This window comes from Pleuronectes platessa, chromosome 5 (assembly GCF_947347685.1).
Source record: "Pleuronectes platessa chromosome 5, fPlePla1.1, whole genome shotgun sequence".
Lineage (NCBI taxonomy): Eukaryota > Metazoa > Chordata > Actinopteri > Pleuronectiformes > Pleuronectidae > Pleuronectes > Pleuronectes platessa.
This window is the reverse complement of record NC_070630.1, coordinates 20,676,083-20,699,713: the sequence shown is the minus strand read 5'-3', so window position 1 is coordinate 20,699,713 and position 23,631 is coordinate 20,676,083. Positions and strand designations below refer to the sequence as shown.

The following is a 23,631-nucleotide window of genomic DNA, read 5'->3' as shown; positions in this document are numbered from 1 at the left end:
GTTTATTCATTATGATGGTAGTATGTAGCCTGTAACTCGTGCGTCTATTATTATTACATGGGCTTCAGGCCTCTGTCATCACTGGTCTACTGGATAGTTAAGGTCCATATTCACTTTTCACTCCCCCATTAGCAGCACAGAGTCACGTTCTGCACATGTGTATTGAATAAAATCAAGATATTAGAGAGGAGTTTTTTTGGTTAATTTTGCCTTTGCGATGAAATTGGTAGATTTCTCTTTTCCTTCCAAGATTGAATGATCTCAGTCCCTTTCTGTCTGTAGCCTGCTGACTCATGTCTTCTGGAGAATAGGGAGAGATTGAACACGCAACACATCTCCGCCCTTTACACCTTAAATGCTTTATCCTTTACAGCGGCGTTTACTCTATGTTTATGTAGCCTTTTTGTTGTTGAATGACTTGGAGTTAAGGCTATTAGGGTGTTTGCTCGTACACGTGACATGCTTCCTTACCATACATAACACTAGCACCCCCCCAAACACACACACACACACACACACACACACACACACACACACACACACACACACACACACACACACACACACACACACACACACACACACACACACACACACACACACACACACACACACACACACACACACGCATTTCATAGCACACTTTGTTTGCACTTTACCTCTGTCACCTATAGGCATTCAATCCTTAGAAAACCATGGCAGCCGCTGGGAAATAATGGGGGCTTTGTGTGGCTCCAAAGCTTTTCCTGGTCCTCTGGCTCCACCTAGAGGTTGGAGAGCAGACGTGGTGGTAAATGAACAGAGCTGCATCAGATCACCAGCCGGCTGATCTGCTGATAGTCTAATGTGGGGATAGGGTGTTAGACTCATTACTAATTTGAGTATGTCAATGTTCCCTTCCAATGCTGAGAGAGGAAGTCGATTTTTGGACGCACAAAGCACAGCCTGGACTCAGTTGTATTATTGCTGGTGAAAAGCTTTTCTATCCGTGTGATATTTACGGAGCCTGTTCTTGTTATGTCTTGGTTTGCTGTACAATACATTAAGTTTGGTTGTTGCAATTGGAAACGTTTATCTTTGGATGTGTCTGTTTGACACAGTCACCAGGGGCAGCTCCTTGATCTCAGCATTGTACAGCTCTGTAACAATTATTTTCTTTTCCTGGAGACATTTGGGAAAAGTTCAGTGTGAATAAATTCTAGAGACTTGTGTCTCTTGTGTTTGATTGAGTCAGATCTCTTAAGCTTTAGTATAATCTTAAATGTTATTCACATGAACCATACAGAACGAGTTTACGTTCAGTGGGCACAGTGAACAGCCTCTGGTTTAGCTAAAAAAATCACTAATACTATGTATACATACATAAGGATGTATATATATTAGTTGCATCATCCATTGATTTAACTTGTGATGGTTTATCTTTGCAACAATAAACCTGAGAAAAGGTTTCAGCAAGAATTCAAAGACAGGGCTAGTTCTGCTGTTCATTGATGCAAGAACCTGAAATTATTGTTCAGTTAAATTACTTTTTAAGCTCTTATCTGTAATCAATCTGTTCACCAATGAGAGAATATACTTGACTTAGAGATTTTCATTGAACTATAAAAGAAATTACTTTTATCATAAGTGATTTGATTTGAGAGGCAGCATCAGCAGAAAGGAAACGTTGAGTCGTTTCTCATTCAGTGTGTGTTAAACTTCCGGCACATGTTCAAACTTTGCTTCTGCTTTTCTTTGTGCTGCCTCCTTCCTCCTCCGCTGCACAGTAGTTTCACACAGGAAGACAATGCTGCTCAAAACACACACAAAGTTCAATATATACACGGTTATAGTCCTGTTTATTTACTGAAACAGAAGTTAGGGAGAGCAGAGAGGATTTGAGCTGCAGCTCAATACTGTAACGTGTGCTTAAATTGCAGAGCAATGATTGGACAAAGTGTAAAGGTATGTTACTCATAATTCTTGTTTCTGCAAAGGTCCTTGAACAAGCTAAGCTCAAAATTGGCATAACTTATATTTGTAGCCATAATTTTTTTTTTTATTATAAAATAATAATGAGCTTCTGGAATCTTTGTTTTTGAACAGTGAAAGTTTGATGCATCTTTTGACATCAGCTGTGGAGCATCTTAAGAAACTGTAATAGTGCAGCAATTCCGATTGTTACAATGATGGTTTAACTTTGCCGTACTATTGGCAACCAAGATGAATTCAATGTTATGCAGCCCTAAACCATAGTATATCAAATTTAAACTGTCACCTATGTTAGCATGGCGGTAAAACATTTGCTTGCTAACAGGTTCTTACATTCACTATTTATTTATCCAAACAGCCAATATTCTGTTGACACAAACAATTTCACTTTGTGTTGTTTTCCTGCTGCTTTCATATTCATGTGTTCACAAAAAAAGTCTTGTATAAACAGGTAAGTTAGTCTTCACCTTATTTGCCGTAGCCAGGGGAAAATTCTCTTCATGTGCAACTCTCCAATGACTTTATGACGTTTTGTTGATATTGTCATTTTTGGGATTCAAACAAGTCATTCACTGTAGTTGACCCAAACGTAGCATTAGCTCTGTAGCAAAACAAACAGTATGTGAGAGCTGTGTCACATTAGCACATCGGGTGCCTGAATGCATCAGCTTTAAAGCCCTATTGATGACATACATGATCAGGTGTTTCACACAGTATGTTCCCAATTACATTTACACAACCATAGCTGCGTTTGCTTACACACACTCACGCACACACACACACACTCACTAACACACACACACACACACACACACACACACACACACACACACACACACACACACACACACACACACACACACACACACACACACACACACACGCACACTCTGAGGCAGCTGAACAGACAGCAACTGCAGGAGCATGTGTTGAACATTGTGGCTGCTTCTTGGAGTGCGGAGGTGGCGGGGGGAGCTGATGGCAGACCTGTCCTGGACAGACTGCAGAGGCTCCTATTTTTACCCACACTCATATCACAACAGCTGTCCCCACATCTCTTGTCTGTCCCCTGTCAGGAATAGCCGGCCCATAAGAGGCCTCCCACTCTGCCCAGCTCTGCCGGTTCACTCTGCTCTTTGTGTCTCGAGCCGCTTGCTCAGGTCTCCTCAACTTGGATAGTTTCTAATTTGATTGGTGACGTCTGGGGGATACAGGAGTTGTGGAATTACCTCACTTACAGGTAGTACAATTGAAACTTTTTGGGAAAATTAGAGTCTTAAGTGGAGCATTTCAAACAACCAAGGGGCCTCGAGGCTCCACAGCCCGTGGCACTAATTTTAGAATAGAGTTGGCTCAGGAGAGGGGGGCAGCTTGGGAAGTTTTCCTACTTAAAATCACATTTTACAACTGGAGCTTTTGTGCTATTGAGACAATTACCCTCTTTAGAAGTCGATTTGAGTGGAATGTAAATGTTGTTGGTTTAATGAGGTGGTTTTGGATTCATGTGCAGTGGGAGCTCACCTGTGTTTGAACTGTGGCACTTTCACTTTTTCATGTTGTGTCACTGCATGAACGTTATTTGTTGCTATGTTTGTTAGTCTGACATTGAAATGTAAGATTATTATATATGGACTTTATGGACCAATTGTATGATTCTACAAATTTCCATCAATGAAATGTATGATTTATGATCAGTTTATTTGCCTATGGAACTATTGAAACGTCTGTCATATTTTTGACACATCAATAGCAGAAAATATATTAATATTGCTTTTATTCCTATTATTATTCAGAAAAATACAATTCACCAAAGTCTTTAATTTACATCATTTAAAGCCTGTTGTGCCACTTAACACCTGATGTGATGTAGGAGTCCACCTCCACATCTACACTTTACATATTCTCATTGGAATTAAAGACTAAAGTTTGACTCACTTTATGTGATGACAACAACCCCCCCTCCCCTAATTCCAGATACAAATGAGACATAGCACTTCGGAGCCTTCTGAGTAAACAGTCAAACCCCGATCAGAGTTGTTATTTAAGTTGTTATCAGTGTCCATAAATGAGGAACCCGGCAATGAATTTCTTTAGCAAATATGTGACATTTTAACATTTCTTAATTGCCAATTCACACCGAAGTTATACCAGATTTTTATATCGGTGAGTCATGGACGTTTTTGATTTGCCGCACACTCCAGAATACCTTTCGATACCAGGAATCAAAAGGGATTCCTCTTGGGATGTTGTCAGTCAATTTAAATCCTGGACATTCAGATTTTTGACCTTCCTGTAAGTGGCTTTAGCATTTTACGCTACTGTTTATGTCAGTGGTTAATTTGAGTTTGATAAATTAAAACTAATAAGAAGAACTAAGTCGAGCACGTTTGTTTAGCTTCTTTGTACAGTTTAGTATTACAAACTAGATCTCTGTGATTAGTGGCCACATCACCAGTCTATGTTGCCTATAGTTGCCTTGCTGGCCCCTCTCTCTCTGAAGGAGTAATGTGGCCCACAGCCCTATGATACCACTATCTAATCCAAAAATAATCCTGTTAGTCAGTGTGCTAATTCAGTGACCAATGATGAAGACCAGGTCAGACTTATGGCCTCATTTATAACCATTGTGTATGGGATGCATCAGTTGACCGATTCTGAATCGTCACCTTTCCTGCCAATATGCAACTTTAATGTCCCTAGTTCTTCTCATCTCGACAATATTAACTGAAGTCATCATCATCTTTTTTTTTTATAGGACAGGAGAAATGTGTATGTAGCCTTCTCTTAAAATCATCTAATACTCTAATTTGTTTTGCCAACTTCAACTGATTTCAGATATCAAAATCAATTCAGTGAAATGTATTATTGTTATTAGTAAGAGTGTGTGATATTAATCAGCTCTGTACATGTACCCTTAATACTGTATGTAAATACCAGGAGGTGAGCTTCAGTGTTACTGTGGCCTACTGGCTGGTCCATCACTGAGTTTTAAATTTGGGGAATTGTTCTGCTTGTTGCTTTAAGAGCTGCTGCAACAACTTTGTTGTGTTTGTAACACTACTGGTATTCTCAACATCAACAATGTCAATATTCATATTCGAATAATCAATCACATCAATCACATGGAATCAAATCTTTAAAGTGCTTGTTTAGTTGAAAGCATTTAACAGTGATAGCTTTAACCAAATAAAGCCTCTGAACCTGAAACACTGGCTGCCTCTCCAGTTCAAAGGTTGTGTTTGCACATTTCAATTGGAGTGAGAAGGGAAGCTGTCATCAGCTTCATTTTGTGTGGGTCACATTGTGACAAGGCTGAGTAGAGGTTTAATGCAAGTTGACCATGACCAGGATTTAATAATGAAGATAAAGAGAGATGAATGAACATTTATTCTGTACATTTTAGTCATGGGATCATGATGATGATGTGCATTTCACAATATGATCTTGCTTCAAAAAATAACAGTCAAGATCAAGCTCACTAGTTTGAAAGTTTTGTTGGTGAACATTGAAAAGGTTTGCGAGAGTGTTGCTCACTGTTGCGTGCGGTGAGATCATAATCTTTGATTGCTTTTTGCAAGGTTTTGATTTGAGCTTTGGTTGCTTTTTCAGTCTGTGTTTTCATTTCTCTAAACCCATACTTTCCTATTCTCCTGTTCATCCTCTGCTTTTTCTAGATCCTAGATTCACTGATTTGCCATCATCCTGTGGCTCGGTCTACATAGAGTTGTTCTATGCTCATCTGAAGATCCTAATTCATTTGTCCCTCTATTCTCGCCACCCTTCCTCTCCTAGCTTCCCTCCTCGTGCTGTCATCTCATCAATCACAGCCCATGATAGCAGCTCAGCAAAAATGGCATTCTCATCTCGCTTTTCCTTCTGGGAGAAAAAGGGAAGTCTCATTTGGACATTTCATAAAGCACTTTTTACCCTGCATGGTTTGACAGCGTTTTACACTGGATCCTAACATGTGTGATCTTTGTGTGTATCGCACTCAAGAATTTGATGCCTTCTTACTGTCATGTTTATATTAAGAGTAAATACTAGAGGTGGAAAGACTAATGGAAAATTGCATCCAGGTAAAAGTAGCGTTACTAACCCTGATTAACAATTTTTTAACAGACTGTGGAGTCTGTACCACAGCAAGATGTTAAGACTTGAAGTGTACCTCTACAAAGGGGAATTCTTCCGCCTGTTCATACAATTGACTATTAATTATTAATACAGAATCCACCTTCCTGTAGCCTTACTATAATTCATTTTAAAAGAGGGATAAAAATCGGAAATAATAACACTAGTAATAATTAAAAAGGACATCACAGCAGTTATCAATTTAATTTATGCAGTAATATTAAGCTGCAAAAATTAAATAGCCTGCACAAACAGCCCCAAGCTGAGTAGAAAGTTGTTGTCATAGGTCATCTCTGTCCATCAGCATATTATGACCCATTAGGTTTTATGTTAGGCGACCTCCAGAATCACCAGCTGCTTCCACGCTTGCATTGTTTATTATTACTTTATTGTTGTTATTTAAACCGCCTAAGCACTTTCACTTGACACTTTTCAAATGCAGTGAGCGCATCCATTTTTGGTTATTGGAATTGTTTGTGTCTAACAGAACAGATTTACACAGAAACGTTGCATGTTTTGAGGCTTGCACGGTTGTGTGATTGACAACAGCTTTTTTACAATATCAAAGGTTTGATTTAGTTTCTTTTTTTCATCAACATGTTTAGATCAAAGACGAGAACATACCAGAAAGTACAAGTGTAAGTAACTATGATCATTTAGAGTTTTCATTAGGGTACTTATATTTCCTGTTCAAACCAAAAAAACAGGGAATCCAAAAGAGTATACCCCCTGTCTGAATTAAGACATGACTGTAGCCTCCTTAGTCGGTCTTGGAGGGGTATGGTAACCATAGGTATTGTGTGTGCGTGTAAGAATACCCTCTGTATTTAGTGGTGTTTTTTATAGTCCTGGTTTTAAAGTTGTATTTCACATTTGCAGTCATATACTTGGCATTCTGTTATCAGTATACCCAGAAAGGTTTTCCCTGAAATTTGTTATTAAAGAATTGAGAAAGCTCAAAGCAATGGTCATAGGAATTCATTGATGAAGATAAATGGCAGTATATTGTCTAGAGGTGCATCAAAGTTACACAATTACTTCACTTTTGTTCTTTTTGGCATATAGACTTGATGCTCGGATTGTCATTCATTTCTCATGTCCTTATACTTCCTCTTTTTGCTCTCTATGAGTAGCCAGACAGTGATGGGCTGCCCACCCGGGCCAAGTCAGTGCCAGCTCTAGACCCTGGAAGGGGGTTATTCGGGGTAAAAAGTCCCCCACCATTTTCTCCTACGGAGTCAGTGGGCCGATTCAGGAGTCCCTCCCCCCCTACATTCAGGACACCTGTTAAAGTGCCAGAACGCCTTGAGGCACCATTAAAGAGAGGAGAGCAGTTTAGGACTCTTGAAACACCGCAAGCTTCTCTAAACACAGAGCCAGCTATTAACAGTGAGCGAGAGCAAAATGGAACAATGGGCAAAAGTGTGGTCAATGGTTCAGCCAACAGTAGCATTAAACATCCAGGAACCAGCACTAACCAGATGGATGCAACAGATGACCAAGGTCTGACACGCAAGAAGGTAGTAAAGGTTGTTCGTCGTGTTGTCAGGAAGGTCCAGCCCACAGAGGAGGATGAGACCCCTCCGCCAACACAACCATCAGAGAAATCTCTGCAGGCCACTAAGCCGGCTGCTGAGCCAGTGAAAGCAGCACCAGCTGCAGCGTCTAAGGCCCCGATGATGTCAAAGTTCTCTTTTAAGCATGATGTTATCAAAATGGAGGATAAGGAGGACATCTCTCGAGGTCTGACGAACCTCATGGTCAGAGGCAGAACAAGGGAGCCTCGCCCACGACTACGCAATGATGAACGACCAGAGAAAATAGAGTTAGAGAGGAAAAGTGAGAAGAAGGTAGAACAAGTTGAGCAAGAAGAACAAAGGGAAGACCACAAAGAGGATGGAACTACAATAAAGCAACAGGAAGTCAATCACAAACTCACAAGCTCTGGTCCAGTTACACATAGGGTGAAATCTCCTGTTGTTGCTGTAAACCCAACCAGCCTGGCTTCTATGGGCTCAGCGGCAGCATCTTCCATTTTGCCTCATTCCAAACCATCTCTCTCCCCAGCTGCTGGCTTCACCCCATCTTCCAAGTCTTTACCCTCGTCTCCACCCCCTAGTGTCACACCTGAACCTAAATCCACCACTACAAATCCTACTCGACCTACCACCTCAGTCGTCCAAAAAGCCACCTCCCTTTCTCCTTCATCACGCTTTATCCCAGCCCCGAAACCCTCTCAACTTGCAGCGCGTGTGAATCCTTCTCCTCCCTGTTCCAATACTGTCCCACTATCTCCCCCTCCAAGAGTCACTCCCATTCAGCAACCTGCTGTCAGTCAACAAGAGGTACAGTACAGTGTCCATACTTCGCATGTCTGGTCAACATTTCAGACGTTCAAGTGGAAATTGCATGGCCATTTGAAATGCATGTTTGAAGTAAAAGAGCACTGTGCTGTTTGTTTACAGACCCCACACGTGTGTAACCTCAGTGTGGTGCGGTTCTAGAGTCACTTGATAGCCACTGTACGCAAGCTGTGGGGCATGAAATAACATGAAATATTAATCACTTTAACAACATTGAAGGCAAAGTTAACTGAGAACATTATCTTTTGAGCCACTGTTTCTGGCAGGGACCAAGGATGGTGATGTTAGTCGCTTCAATTGCTGTCCATTTGTTCATTTCCCCAGCACTTTGGGATAGAGCAGGAAAGGGTTTTAGCCTCAATGAGTGTTGCATGTTGAAAGTTGATAATCTTTGCCCAGTGATAATGGGCTGGAGTCTGTGTAGCCATTACTTGTATTATTATGTTCAATTGTAGGTCGATAATCAGTGATATAAATCAAAAATATGACCTTGGTCATGGTCTTTATGGTAAAAAAAAATGGGGGTTGGGATCTCAGTTTTACCCACTTGCTAGATTAAAACGAGAGCAAGTTTACCAGACTACCATGGAATATGGTTTAAATATTGTTGGTTTTCTTTAAAATTTTGGAAGCTCCCTTACCTTTTTTGAGTTGCCACAATCTCCTCTCACCATTAGGTAAAGTAAAGGCTAGAATGATATGAACAATTTGAATGACTCCATAACTTGAATTTGTTCAAGTTATGGAGTCTTGAACATAACTTGAACAAGAGTTCAAGGATGATTGACTTTTGTTGTGTTTGACAAATTTTGTCATTGCGCTTGAAACTCTTGGTCTTTGGTTATGGTTGTTTGATTTTGAGCTAAACACAAACGTTTTTCACAAAGGTTTTTTGTTTATTTCTAAGAGATTACAGAGATTTTTGTGGCCAAGAACAGGTACATGGCCCTTCTCTCCAGGAACTTTACAGATTGTGAACATGGATACAGAAACAACTTTTCAAACTTCACTAGGTATTAGTCTACTCCAGAACAGTGAATCCACTGTTAGATTATCAAATGACTGTGTTGAATTTGAAATGAATGATGTTTTATATTCCAAATCCATAGGAAATAGGTAATTTCTAATTCCGTTTGCAGGACAGACATTGAGTTTTTAGATATGCTCTATGTTTCACTTACTGCCATGCACAATATAGTTGCAGAGGGATTGGGATTTTGCCCTGGAGGATTGGCCTAAGAATATTACATTGATTTAAATCAGTGAAATTTATACTGGCTCTGTTTGTTTTCTTCTCACTTGCTTGGCTTGATTTAATATTTCACTCTTAACCAGACAATGATGTTATATAGTGTGTGGACGTTATAGATTATTTTGTGTGCGCATGCTGTTTGAAGCTCGGTTGTGCATTTATTTGCTTTACAGTGTTTTCACGTTGGATTCCATTTAATTCAAACTGCTACTGTCATGACGATGACACAAGTGTGTGTTTGTCTGTGTGCAGACTTGGTTTCTTGTAATACATAACTTTAAACTTGTATGGCTGACAGGGTGTTAGACTTGTAAAAGGAATTCATCAAATATTCATATATTTTGTAAATGTGTGTTGTCATAGGCTTTGCTTCTCCTGTACTAGTAGGCCTAGTTTCAATGTGTTGCTTGCTGCTTTGACTCGTAGGAGGCACCGCTCAGTCCCACCGAGGAGGCTCAGAGACGCCTGATGAGGATCTTCAATGCCCCTGTAAACCCCCCTGCTATCCATCTGCATGTTGTTGATGTGCTCTCTCTGGTTCATGCGTGTCTTTTTCTGTCATGTCAACAACTCATGCTTATTGCATGTTGGTGTATGCTTATAGAGGCACATAGCAGAGAGAACTAGGGTGTCTGTTGCCATCCTGACTGAGGCAACTGTTGGTCTGTCGGTTGTGACTCATGACGGTGTGAAATGTTATCCTCTCTGCTGGTGTCCTGGCTTCAAAGCTCGAGCCCTTATTAGTGTAACTCTGATTCTGTGTTTCCCACACTTATACTTACCTATTTTTTTTAATTTACCTGCTGGCTTTAGCTGCTGTCACAGCTGAATCAGTTAACCAGCAAAACATTTTGGACTCTTTATTTCAGCTGATTGGAAAAGTTGATACCCACACCATTGATTTTCCAGTTATGTTTATTGGTCCCGTCTGAGTCTTTTAAGTTTGAGTATCAGCCAATGCTTTGACAAGAGTTCAATTAAATACTTTTATTTACTTAAATGTTGATTAAATATACTGTGTGATACATTAAAAACAAATCTCACACCCCGATTTCCACATGCTATGAAGGTCTAGATTCAAAACTATTGTGTCATGAGCTGCGTTTTGACCAAAAGCACCTCTAGGACCTAAAAGGTTAGACTAGGGAGGATAAGGGAAATTAGCCTGCTGACTTATAAACAACTGACAACCATGACATGCTGTTCCACTCCGGTCAATCAGGTGATGGCATTGCAGAAAACTAAACAACAATTATAAATTAACTCAAGTAGTGATCAGCTTTGGTTTTATGAGAGAAGAGGTATCAGCTGTAGCAAACACACAAACCTGGCTCGCCATCTAGTCACTCATGAGATGAACATTAATTGGCAACAGGTGATGAGTTTTTGGCGGAAGCAACGTCCCAACATCCTAAACTTGACTGATACCTGAATGTTTTTATACACAGAATTTAAGAAGGGAAAGAAACCAGTCAGTGAATTAAATCAGAGCTCGTTGAATTCAGAACCGTTCTGTTTCAATTATGAACACAACAACGCCCCACAGAGTCTGAGTTCATAAAAAGTTTATATCGGGCTGTGTATGAAAGTGACGCATATTAACAGCTGAATGTATTTACGGCTTTTATTATGTGTAGTTGAGCTTTCTAAAGTTGTAGTTGATCTCATTCATTTTTATACCCAGGGGCTTGTAACACATTTGACTTGACTGGCAAAGAAGCTCTGTTTCTCTTTCGTAGGGAAGATCAAACCAGGGGTTGAGTCAGCTGTCAGGAATAACATGACATGTGAACATGACACATGAACATGACTTTTACCTGTGTAGTCCAAATGTTGGCCTGAACTGACTAAATGATCAGATAGGCCTGTGAAATTCTGACTGGGTTACAAGCCTTATGCTTAACATCACTTATCGTCACAACCTGAACACCCTTTACCAAGCAAATGGTATTTTAGTCCATCTGGTTTAATATTTACCTATATGAGTTTGATATTAAGGCTCTGGCCTTCAGCTTGAAAGCACATTGTGTTTCTAATAACCTTTTTGCAGTCTGCCCCCTCATAGTTACTTATTTTAAAGCAATTTCCACTTTTCCGCTGCTCGGTCTCATGACCATGCTTTTGTTGCCATACACTGCATTTTATTCATGCAAATTTCCATGTTGACCTTGTCCTGTGCCTCCCCCTCGCTCTCTTTCCCTCTCTCCACGCCTTATTCACTCTGCATTTGCTGGCTGCCATCGTCTCTGTGGCTGCTTTGTGGCTAAGCTGGAGCCAGTAGCAGTCAATGTTCCGTCCTCTGTCCAAACCCCAGCCCCTGCCGCCCTGCAGCCTCAGGGTTCCCTCCAGGTACAGCAGCTCCCATGCCAACCTCCGGTGCCCGTGGCTGGAATTTGTACTTGTGTTGCTTGTTGTAGTGTAAGGCCCAGAAACCCTGCAATTTTCTTCCTGGTTTGAAACCAGAACATGGACTCATTCATGTTAAGGGTAGCTGATAGCTGTCTCAAAAGTCTGAATTATTCTAAAGCGTCTTGACAGATCATTCCTTGTAGTGTTGTCATTGTGAGCTGCAGTTTGTAACTTGTGAATATGATGTCAATACTTATTTCATGACAAATTAGGCTGATAGACTCTTGTGCTCTTATATCTGTGTGATTGTTGTGTAGCTATTTATTATGGTAAAGGTGCTCTCAGGGCTCTGTTTTGTGAGATGATGGGTTCATGGCTGACTCTGACATCCATTTTATTCCATCAATCTTTTTGCATTTTAACAATGACACTGTACATCTTTTGAAGCAGTTCTACGATTGATATTTGCCTAATGCTTGTAGTTTGAACTGGATTTCCCTCCCAAAAGTATACCGACCCTTTGTCATATGCAGCGACACAATGTAGAGTTTTTCCTATTATCTTATATATTGGTCTGTGTGTGTGCATGTTGCTCATATATAACTGTGACCTTTGACCTCCTCATGCTGGCCAAATCAACAGGGTTCAGTGGAAGAGGATCCTGTGGCCCTTCTTCAGGCATCTCATGCTGCAGCGCAGCAACCTCAGGTCTGGCCTGCACTGTGCCTGAGTTTGATTCACCAACAGCTCGTCCCACATTCACCAGTGTTCACTTTGGAGTGTTGTGCTGTGTTGTGCTCTCTCCCTCTGCTTGTGAAATTGTGTGCGTGTGTGTCTTGTTTACTTTTCCCTAATCTTTGAGAAATGTACTGCAAGTATTCATCAAAAGATCAGACTTAATTTGGTCCTTAGTTTACATGAAAAAATATACTTATTTTATCTTATCTTATTTATAATATACATTTCCTCTTGTTTTATTCTTTTTGTTTGTTCACCAGGTTTGCTTTTAAACCCATTAACTGTATATAAAGGTGGACGATGTTTCTTCACTACCTCCCACTGTGCAAAAATGAAGCCCAAATATCCCAGACACGGATGGCACCATCCTGAGTTTTTTTTACTGCAGAGTCCGCAGTACTGATCGTGGTGTAGAAGTACTTAATTGAGGTCCAGCTGATTCACACGCTTGACCATCGACAGTATCCTTAACACTTGAACATACATTAGTTTGATAAGGTCTATCTAAAATTACAGAAACCATCTTTGGGAATCATGTATTTTACATGTACTTATTTGTATGGTTCATGTCCCATCTGCTAACATAGCAGAGGCGACCAGATGCCAGGAGGTGATCAAGATGATTTGGCTTCACTTTTGGGGAGCTGTCATGTCGTCCATCTTTATACGTTTATGGTTAAACCCCTTTCACACACCCCTGAAGCTTGTTACATTGACGTGTTTCTGGTTTTCACACTTGACAAGCTTTCCCTTCATGACCTTTCAGCATGTGCTGGTTTATAATATAAAATGGAAAAGTTGGCGATTTCCGAAAGTCCTGATGTGACTGAGTGCTGTGAATTTGACAGATATAACTTTCTTCCACTCATTTTCTCTCTGTCCTTTCTGTCCACCAGGTGAAGACAGAGGAGCAGATCGCAGCAGAGCAGGCCTGGTATGGATCAGAGAAGGTCTGGCTTGTCCACAAAGATGGCTTCACCCTGGGTGAGATGAGACTCATCCTTTTATTTGTATAGTGTCATCTCCATCGAGCCACTAGGAAATTAAAAAAGTTGTTAAAAATGTGATGGTCATTTAAAAAAAGCAAACATAAACTCCCCCTGCTATCTAGTACTTTCAATTTAACATTCTTACTGAAAAGATGTCATGATAACATCTTGTAAATGTTGAAAAAGCGTCAGTTTGAACCCAAACCAACTAATTTTGTTGGGTAAACTTAACGGTTACTGAAACTGAATATATAAAAAAATATATACTGAAGATGACAAGTCAGGAACTCTAACAATATGCCATTTCCAGTTGAAACTCCATGCCTGGGCTTATGGACACTAGGATGACACCACAGGAGAAGTGTTATGTTTTTTACATTTGAAGAAGTAGACACCATTTAATTCAATTGTACTGGATTCAGCTTCAATGTTGTTCACCCAAGAGACTCCAAAAGTGGTTTGTGGACACAAAGACTTCCCACACTTGTTCATCGGCATAGTGGTATGTAAATAGTGAGTGTATTTAAATTTTTGGGTGAACCATCCCTTCAAGCCGTTCTGCTACAAATTGGCCTTTGATATATGCCTGACTGTGGCAGATGAAAAGAATTCAACCTCTTATGTGGAGTTTATGAAGTGATGCTTTGCAAAGATGTGCACTTTTCTGTACACAGTTTTTTACAAAATCCCATTTGGTGAAAATGGAAGCCATTGTTTTATAAATAACTGAATATATGCCTTTTTCTTACACTGGTGAGAGTACAGTAGCAAAGCATTGCACTAGGCTAACATCTGTCAGTGTTTCCTGTCTTTTCTCCGCACAGCCACTGTGGTTAAGACAGAGGATGGTTCCCTGCCAGAGGGCAAGGTGAAAATCAAACTGGAGCACGATGGGACGCTACTGGATGTGGACGAAGACGACATTGAAAAGGTGAGTGGGAGAGAAGGTGCACCAGGACTAATCTGTTCAGATTGAGTGGATCACTTGAACTTGAATTTGATGACAACTGTTCATGACCCGAACCAACTGATTGCTTTTTGTAGTGTCCAAATACTTCATAAACTTTATAAACAGCAGTGTTTCATGGATGATATTTTAAAGAATGAATCCGATGTCATCATGTATGTACAGCGTATTACTGCTTCAATTGCAGTATATCACAGTATTGTGATGTAGATATCGAATTATTGGTTCAGGTAAATATTTTTTTGTCATCGTCACATTAACATTTGGCATTCATAAGTCATCCCACACTCAAGTCAGATATTCGTTTCAAAATTAAACTGAATCAAGAGTTATTTTATTTTATCTATTCAGCAGCTAACATGGACAATTAAGAGATAGAGCCAGATCTAGCCTGAAGCTAATGGGCATCAGCAGGCTCACAGAGGACACTGACAGCCATCCGGAATGATGGGAAGGGTTTGGGACAGTTCAGGAAGCTTGGCAGGTGGCAGTTGCCAACTGTTGACATTTGCTCACTTGGCTGCAGCTCTTTTCCCACTCAGATGTTTCTCAAACCTCTGAAGATATGTTAACCGGACCAAAACAGCCTTTGTTATTCATGCCGATGCCAAGATTTTGACAGTGATACTCTAAACATCACCCAGAGGACAAAAATGTGTCGGTCATTTGGTTGATGATTTAATGATTTCACTGACCCCCCTGTTTAATGGTCTATCCAGATATCTGCAGAATCACTGTCAGTATAGATTTTACTGAGGAAAGAAAAGGGGAGACAGGCGAGAGGGAGGAGTCTTTTTTTAGACCTATAAGATAAAAGTTACAGGCGTGCAAAATGCTGCTCTTCTTTTGGAGATCTCTTGTGCAGACCCAAATCAACATTGTGCATTCTGTATCCTCTTATAACTAATGTATGTGTACACAAAGCCTGATCTATCTTTTTCTGATTGTATATTAATAAACAATAACATTAGTGGTTACACTAGCAGTTAATGATATGAAGCATTTTTCATTTAGTAGTTGCAGAGTTAGTGTCATTGGAGGAGGGGTGTTTTCCTAGTAGGAATCAACCTGTTTGACCCGAAAGTGCCTGAACCCAGGCATAGTTATGGCCCTGGATAATTTGACAGCACCACTTGACCTTTGAACTTAGACTAACACCTGTTTACACTATTAGTCTAAGGGTTTCCCCTGATCAGGTTAAATATTCTGTATCTGGTTACCATCTATGCCAACATTGCTATACACCTCTCTCCCCCTCCATTTGCAGGCCAACCCTCCATCATATGACCGATCAGAGGACCTGGCTTCACTGCTCTACCTTAATGAATCCAGTGTGATGCACTGTCTGAGGCAGCGCTATGGAGGAAATCTGATTCACACCTACGCCGGAACCAACATGGTGGTCATCAACCCCCTCAGCACACCCTCCATGTACTCTGAGAAGGTAAGTTTTAGACTGATGGCTGGAGCCTACTGCAGCATCCTGTTTTTATGCCCATGATTTCACTCTGATTTCAACTTATTTGGGTTCCCAAGAAGAAGAACTGCTACAGCAGAAATAATCTAGTTGTGACGTTGAACATAGATTTGGGTAGAAGAGATATTATCGATAAATTCAATACATTTCTAATGTGTTTAACCTTTTAGGACCCAAGACACAGAATTAAAGACACATTCTAATACCTAAGCATTGTTTGAAAACAACCGCCTAAACCTGATGGTTTTCTGAAGAGCTGACAGAATTGCCAACATTTACCAAACTTAACCTTCTCAGAAAGCGGATAGAGACATGAAATATAAATTATTCAATAGCTTAGGTAACCTCATGGTTGTTTTCATCAATGAAACACTGTTGTAATCTGCTTCAATATCGCTCTACTTGATTAGTTTGTCAGTCATTGTCTGAAATGCTACATTTTGGTGTTATCTTAAAGGGCAACGGCAACAGTCCATGAAATGTCCACAAAATAATTTATTTCACAAATAAAAAGCAAAACTGTTATTCTGGGCATAAACTAATAGTCTGAAACCAAAACCACCAGTTTCCAGATAAATTTTTTGTTATTTATGTTTTGTTTTCTCATGTTTTATTTTTATGACCTCAGTGATTACTGTGGGTTTCTGAGAGAAAAATTCTTCTCTCAGTGCTCTAACATACCTCATACCCATAACTTTCTATGTCCTTCTCTTGTGCTCATTCCGTGCTGCATGTTTCTTCCTCCTCCATCTTTGCTCCTCCCTCATAAGGTGATGCACATGTTCAAAGGCTGCCGGCGCGATGACTCGGCTCCTCACATCTACTCTGTGGCTCAGTCGGCCTACCGCAACCTGCTCACTACTCGGCAGGATCAGTCGATCGTGCTGCTGGGGAAATCTGGCAGTGGCAAGACCACCAACTGTCAGCACCTGCTGCAGTATCTGGTCTCCATCGCTGGCAGCACGGGCAAAATCTTCTCTGGTGAGTCTGCAGACTGCATATAATGCAGATTACATGGATTTTTATAACGTTGTGCTGCTTATGATGAATATGGCAATGGGGACTGATGTTAAATGTCTAATATCGAGTTATAACATGGTCTTCGTTTTTCTAAACTTTCATTAAAATTTACAAATTTGCAGGTAAAACTAATATCAATAATAAATCCTCATTGCACTGGAAATGTAACTGTGCATATCTATACATCCGAGGTTGAAAGAGGAGGTTATTCTATAACTATGAAAACATGGCCTTTGTTAAAAAAAAAAGGAATCATTCTTTAATGCATCCCTTTCTTCAGTTTCATTGTCAGTGCTAAAGACAAGCGGTAAATGTGTTGGTGAGAGTTAGGCTGAGACAATAACAAGCCCCACTGACAACAATGAAGACACCAGTATTTGGCTGAGTTTCAGCCACTAAATCTAATATGGAATAAGCTCTTTTTAGATGATACTGAACCTGTGTTCGAACAAGATGTTGTAGAAACAAGTCCAACAACTGCTTCAAGCACAGCAGTTAATTTCCACCTGCACCCACAGTAAGACAGAGTGCTTTATAAATCCAACAGGGAAATAGCAGTGTTGCAGGAGCCACTTCACATAAATCACAGTCAGCACTAAAAGTGTATGTGTGTTTTACACAGTAAAGACTAACTTTTCTTTTCTATGGTAGGGAAGAATTGATTAACATGTTTGATGTCTTTTGGGATAATCATGAAATCGTTTAGATGTTGTGTGTGCAATATAGCGGCAGCGAAGTGGAGTTGATGATGTTGCATACTGTGTCAGCAGCCGCTGATGAAGGGATACCACTGTTACATGTGTAACAGTTGAGTGTCGATTCTACAGAGACACCGCAACTCTTCAAATGTGTTATTTATCTATTTATTTAATTTTGTAACACAGCTGAGAAGTGGCAGGCAGTCTACACCATCCTGGAGGCTTTTGGCAACAGCTCCACGTCTATGAACACTAATGCCAGCCACTTCTCCCATGTTGTGTCCCTCGACTTCGACCAGGCTGGGCAGGTGGCCTCTGCCTCCATCCAGGTTAAACACACACTCACACTTCCTCCTTCCGTCACTTCACTCCACACACACAACACCTACTGTATATCCATAGCTTCAATAAACTGAAACAATACAAGTCTTTACAAGATGAGGGTTTGCAGACTGCAACAGTCCAGACGCTGAGATCCTCTCACACTACCACACACATTACTGAGTAGATCCACAGCAGCCCATTGGGACTAATGTTGTCTCCTCCTGTTTAGACGATGCTGCTGGAGAAACTGAGGGTGAGCAGACGACCTGAGGGAGAGTCCACCTTCAACATCTTTTACTACATGTTGGCCGGAGCTGACACCAGCCTGAGGTGAACTATTGATAATTCTTTAATTACAGAAAAAATGGCAGTGAGATTACTGTAGTTTGGTTTGAGTGTCACAACCAATCTGGGATGTTTAGGGATTTTTTCCCGAGATGTATTTGATCATTGGCTGTGTGTGAAATTTCACCCTCAACCGTCAGTTAACCTTTTACTATTTAATAAACACATAGTTTACTGCAATGAGTCAGACATTGGACTGACATGTGGGACTTTTCAGTCATTATTAGATTAGATTAGATTTCTTTATTTATCCACACAATGGGGAAATTCACTTGTTACAGCAATAAAGGAAAACAGAATTAAAGTAACAGTGCCGAAGCACAAATAAAAAAGATCACAATATGTACACTACTCAAACTACACATAATAAGAGTACAGATAACAAACAGATAACAAACAACCTGCAAAACAGACACTGTGCAAAAGCAGGTGCTGGGGATAAAGTGGAATGATGTAAGTGTTATTGTAATGAAAACAAAAATATTATAAGTAATATTTCAACAGTAGTGACCATGATACAGAAAAATAATTAAAAAGTAAGTGACCATAATATAAATAATACTACAACATAGCATACTGGAAATATAAATAATGCAATGTAACCATTTTAAGTGACCATGATATAAATATAGATGTAAAGTGTTGTAAATAAATATTGTGCATGGTAGTGGACTGAGTAAAACAAAAATACAAACATAAATAAGAAAAATAAAAATACAAATACAGCTATGGTGAGAGGTTGAGTGGAGATGGAGATAATCGACAGGGACTACAACATTATCAGGTGGTGCTGGTGTTGTAGAGCCTGACTGCGGCCGGGATGAAGGACCTGCGGAACCTCTCCTTCTTACACCGTGGGTGTAACAGTCTGCTGCTGAAGGAGCTGCTCAGGGACCCCACAATGTCATGTAGGGGGTGAGAGGTGTTGCCCATGACGGACGCCAGCTTGGCTAACATCCTTCTGTCCCCCACTTCCTCAATGGAGTCCAGAGGACAGTCCAGGACAGAGCTCGCTCTTCTTATCAGTCTGTTGAGCCTGCTCCTGTCTCTGTCCGTGCTACCCCCCCTCCAGCAGACCACCGCGTAGAAGATGGCTGAGGCCACCACAGAGTCATAAAAAGTCCTGAGGAGAGCCCTGCACACTCCGAAGGACCTCAGCCTCCTCAGCAGATGGAGGCGGCTCTGGCCCTTCTTATAGAGGGCATGTGTGTTGTCCAACCAGTCCAGTTTGTTGTTGAGGTGAACACCCAGGAATTTGTAGCTCTCCACCACCTCTATGTCCAATCCCTGGATGTTCACTGGTGTTAAGTAGGATGCTTTTTTCCGGAAGTTCACGATCATCTCCTTCGTCTTGCTGGTGTTCAGCTGAAGCTGGTTCAGCTCACTCCAGCTGACGAAGTCTCTGCTGTAACTGAAAGGAAGAGACACCATTAACTTTAGTTGTAAACATATTTAAAAGCAGAACTTATTTTACTCAGCTGGTTAGTATGACCTTTTTTTCAAAATCAAGTCTAAAAAATCAGATTATAAGAATGTTGATACAGGTCATCTGATACTGTTTTTTTCTTCTTATGGTTCATTAATCATTATTTCTGAATAAGAAATTATGTTTTTGTTTCGTCTTTATATTCTCTAATAGTCAGCATTTTACCGACTCTTTTGTTGACATTCCCCCTATCCCATGATTTTACCCTTCTCATCAGAACGGAGCTGCACTTTAACCATCTGGCTGAGAACAGTGTTTTTGGGATCATACCACAGTCTAAGGTAACAAGAGACAGTTTCACTAAAATTAAATTATATTTTCATATAATCTGTATGGTTTTTTTCTGAGCCCTGTGTTATAACCCAACCAATGCCTATATTAATGTTTGAGTTGGGAATCATTTACCCCATAAATAATACAACATTTTACAGTTGAAAGATACTTTTTACTGAGAAATTACAGAATTACTATTCTCTAATTCTGTACTTCAAAAAAAAAAAAAAAAATCCTGACATAGTCAATGATACCAATATATCTATAATCAGCTACTGTAACACTGGACTGTATATTGGTCAGCCCCTACCGTGCATTGGATGGATGCATTGACTGACTGACTGACTGAATGACAGACAGACGGACTGACTGACTGACATATAGATCTGATATAATGTGATCTGATGTGATCTTCCTCAGCCTGAGGACAAGCAGCGAGCCTCGCAGCAGTTCACCAAGCTGCAGGCGGCCATGAAAGTACTGGGCATCTCTGGTGATGAGCAGAAAGCCCTTTGGCTCATCCTAGGGGCCATTTACCACTTGGGAGCTGCAGGAGCCACTAAAGGTAGGAGCTCCCATATGACTGACTGAAAATACCTCCATTTCTGGACTAGTGTCTGATGACTTATACTGAAATGCTCGGCACATGATGATATCATAGACATAAAATGGTGCATGTGTTTGCTTAAATAACACATAGGTGTAAACAGAGGTGTAGAGGGATTTTAGAATGTGAAAGAAAAAAGATACCACGGAATTGGGTCAGACATACCCAGAAAGAAAAACAAACATTGTTTTACAGATATTTAGATGTTTAAAAATGAACAAAAGGAATTCATATCTTTAACAAAATACACTTCTTTATCCTTGACATCCAAAAAGCAGTGGAAAAGCTCACCAACTGAACTGGTCAGTAGGGTCAGTGTAACTTGACGACTATGATGTAATTTACTGTATCACTATCTATTTTCACTAAATGACCCAGTGTGATGGTGTTTTTTTATGGAAGACAAATGGAAAAGCAAATGTCATTAATACAGAAGTCGCTCTGACTGTGTCACCAACAACCAGACTACATTTCACACCTAATGAACAAGATACAATCTGCATAGAGCAATGGAATCAACAGTAAACGTTGCCTTCAGGTGCTCCTCCTAAGACTGTACTTTCGAGGTTTCAGGGATTGAAAATAGGACTTGGCACATTTTCCTCTGCTATATTTAGGCGGAGGCCACAACTTATTTCCTCCATGTCTGAGCACTTAGTTTATCCGGTTTAACTAGCAGCTTGTTTCTCTGTGCTGCCAACCAAACTTTAACTCATTACTCAACATCAAATTACCACAAACTGTAAAGATGTAAACCCAACTCCATATCACACAGCAGTGGAGTTTACTCTACTGACTGCCACTAGGTGTCAGTCTTGCTATTTGAATAAACACTTTTTGGACATGTAGACTGCAACACTAACCAGGATAATAGAATTATAAAATGCTGTTTAAACAGATTTTTTTTGTACATGTCAATATAAAACGACAAATTAAAAAATATTGTAGTGGTAATGAACCATGGAGATAGTTGTTGTTTTATTTGTCCAGTTAATGATGTATCTATCAAAGACTTCTTAGAAGTCTCTCAACAACGCTGCAGTGGTCTGCTCCCATCCAGCCACTGCAGCACTGGTGAGGTCCATCATTTCTTCTTTAGTCAGCGTTCCGTTGGTGCTGGAGAGGCTGAGGCTGGACTTCAGTGCACAAACATCGAATTCTTCCACACTAGTCTGGCATTACCAGTTTTAAAGACCTTGCTTTATGCGCAGGAGTATTGTCATTGAGAAACAGAAGTGCATCAAGAACAAAAGCCCCAAAAAACCGACCCAGACCGAAGAAGACACAGAAGTGCGTGGAAAGGTCTGTCCGTATACTTCTGGCCATATCATGTATCTACATGGTTAGATTCAAATAGAGGAGGTACATTTTCTACAATTCTTTTTGCTTTTGCAAAACCATTAATTGGTTTATAAATTATAACAGTAGAAAGCAGATGAATGTAACTCGAAGAAACACTAACAGGCACATATCTGCATGTGTTAATGCGATTCCTGTCTACATGATTGACATTGACAATGACAGTTTTTGACACGGACAAAGAAATCCTGAAGGGTGTGTGGGCTGTTCGCTCCTCTCCCCAGTAAAATGAATATTTCATTACCGTATATATTTATTTTCCTAATGTTAGGTGAAGGGGTGGCCTACCTGTATAATAAACCACTTCAGGATTCCACAACATGAAACTAAAACCACATTGATGGATTTTATTAATATTCGCCAAGGGTTTTTACCTTTCCAACTGGAATAAACAACTTGTCCAAGATCAGATATGGAGAATTCCCCCCTGTGTTAACATTGTAACTGTAACAATAACAAAACATCTTGTAGCTTGAATATTAAAATGGTGTCTGATATTTTGAAATCTCCTGAGTCTGCACTGGCTGTTCCTGCACGTAGGAGAATGTGCTTTCAGTTGAGTTAATTGTCTTTTTTGTGGGGGGGAAATGCTTCAAGGACGTGTGCCAGTCCAGAGTATCTTTTAACATCCACTGGTACTGACATGTCTAACCTCTCAGCTCACTATTCCAAAGCATGACGGGTGGTCTTTGGTCAATGTTGTTTAATACTAATGTTTATGCATTCCTGTACCTTTGAATTGATGAATTCATGAACGGTGTTATCTCTAACCCCCTCTCTTTACTTGCATGTTTGCATGCTGTGCCCTATCAAACACAGATGGAGATGAAGGTAAAAGAAAAAATAACACATGTTGTTGATAGTTTACTTCAGAGCCTCTTGTTTGTTTTTTCTGTCTTAATGTCCTTCCAGGACTTAAAGGCTCAATGTGACATAAAGTGGTGAAGTTGCATGTAGCAGATGAATACCCCTCACCTCACCCTCCCCTTTCAAACAGGAAAGGGAATCTGTGGTAACCTTCAGTTTTTATAAAAACTAAAAAGGTGTTTGGTTTGTCCAGTCTGGGCTACTACAACAAACATGGCGGCCTCAATAGAGAGGACCCCCTCATGATGTAAATATAAAGTATATAAAGTATAAAGGGCCCATTCTAGGTTAAATAAAACAACAATTTGTCTAATGTAGATCAAAACACTTGTGAAAACATCACAAGGATTATTTTATATACAATTTCTGTCTATAGATCCCTTTCACCTAAATCTTTCACACTGGATCTTTAAGTCAT

At 40.2% G+C, this 23,631-nt stretch overlaps 1 protein-coding gene across 6 annotated transcripts in view; it reads left to right on the top strand.

The window, feature by feature from the left end:
* myo18ab (myosin XVIIIA b) overlaps positions 1-23,631 on the top strand; it is a 112,184-nt gene that overhangs the window by 17,482 nt on the left and 71,071 nt on the right. For 3 of the 6 annotated variants that reach the window (XM_053422339.1, XM_053422338.1, XM_053422341.1), the window contains exons 2-9: positions 13,698-13,785; positions 14,615-14,721; positions 16,025-16,201; positions 17,005-17,215; positions 18,139-18,281; positions 18,506-18,606; positions 20,325-20,388; positions 20,801-20,945. In XM_053422339.1, coding sequence (XP_053278314.1) covers positions 13,698-13,785; positions 14,615-14,721; positions 16,025-16,201; positions 17,005-17,215; positions 18,139-18,281; positions 18,506-18,606; positions 20,325-20,388; positions 20,801-20,945 — 1,036 coding nt within the window. Of the gene's footprint in view, positions 1-1,751; positions 1,945-12,705; positions 12,772-13,697; positions 13,786-14,614; positions 14,722-16,024; positions 16,202-17,004; positions 17,216-18,138; positions 18,282-18,505; positions 18,607-20,324; positions 20,389-20,800; positions 20,946-23,631 lie in introns of those variants that run through there. The other 3 variants (XM_053422337.1, XM_053422336.1, XM_053422340.1) reach the window with 2 other exon arrangements.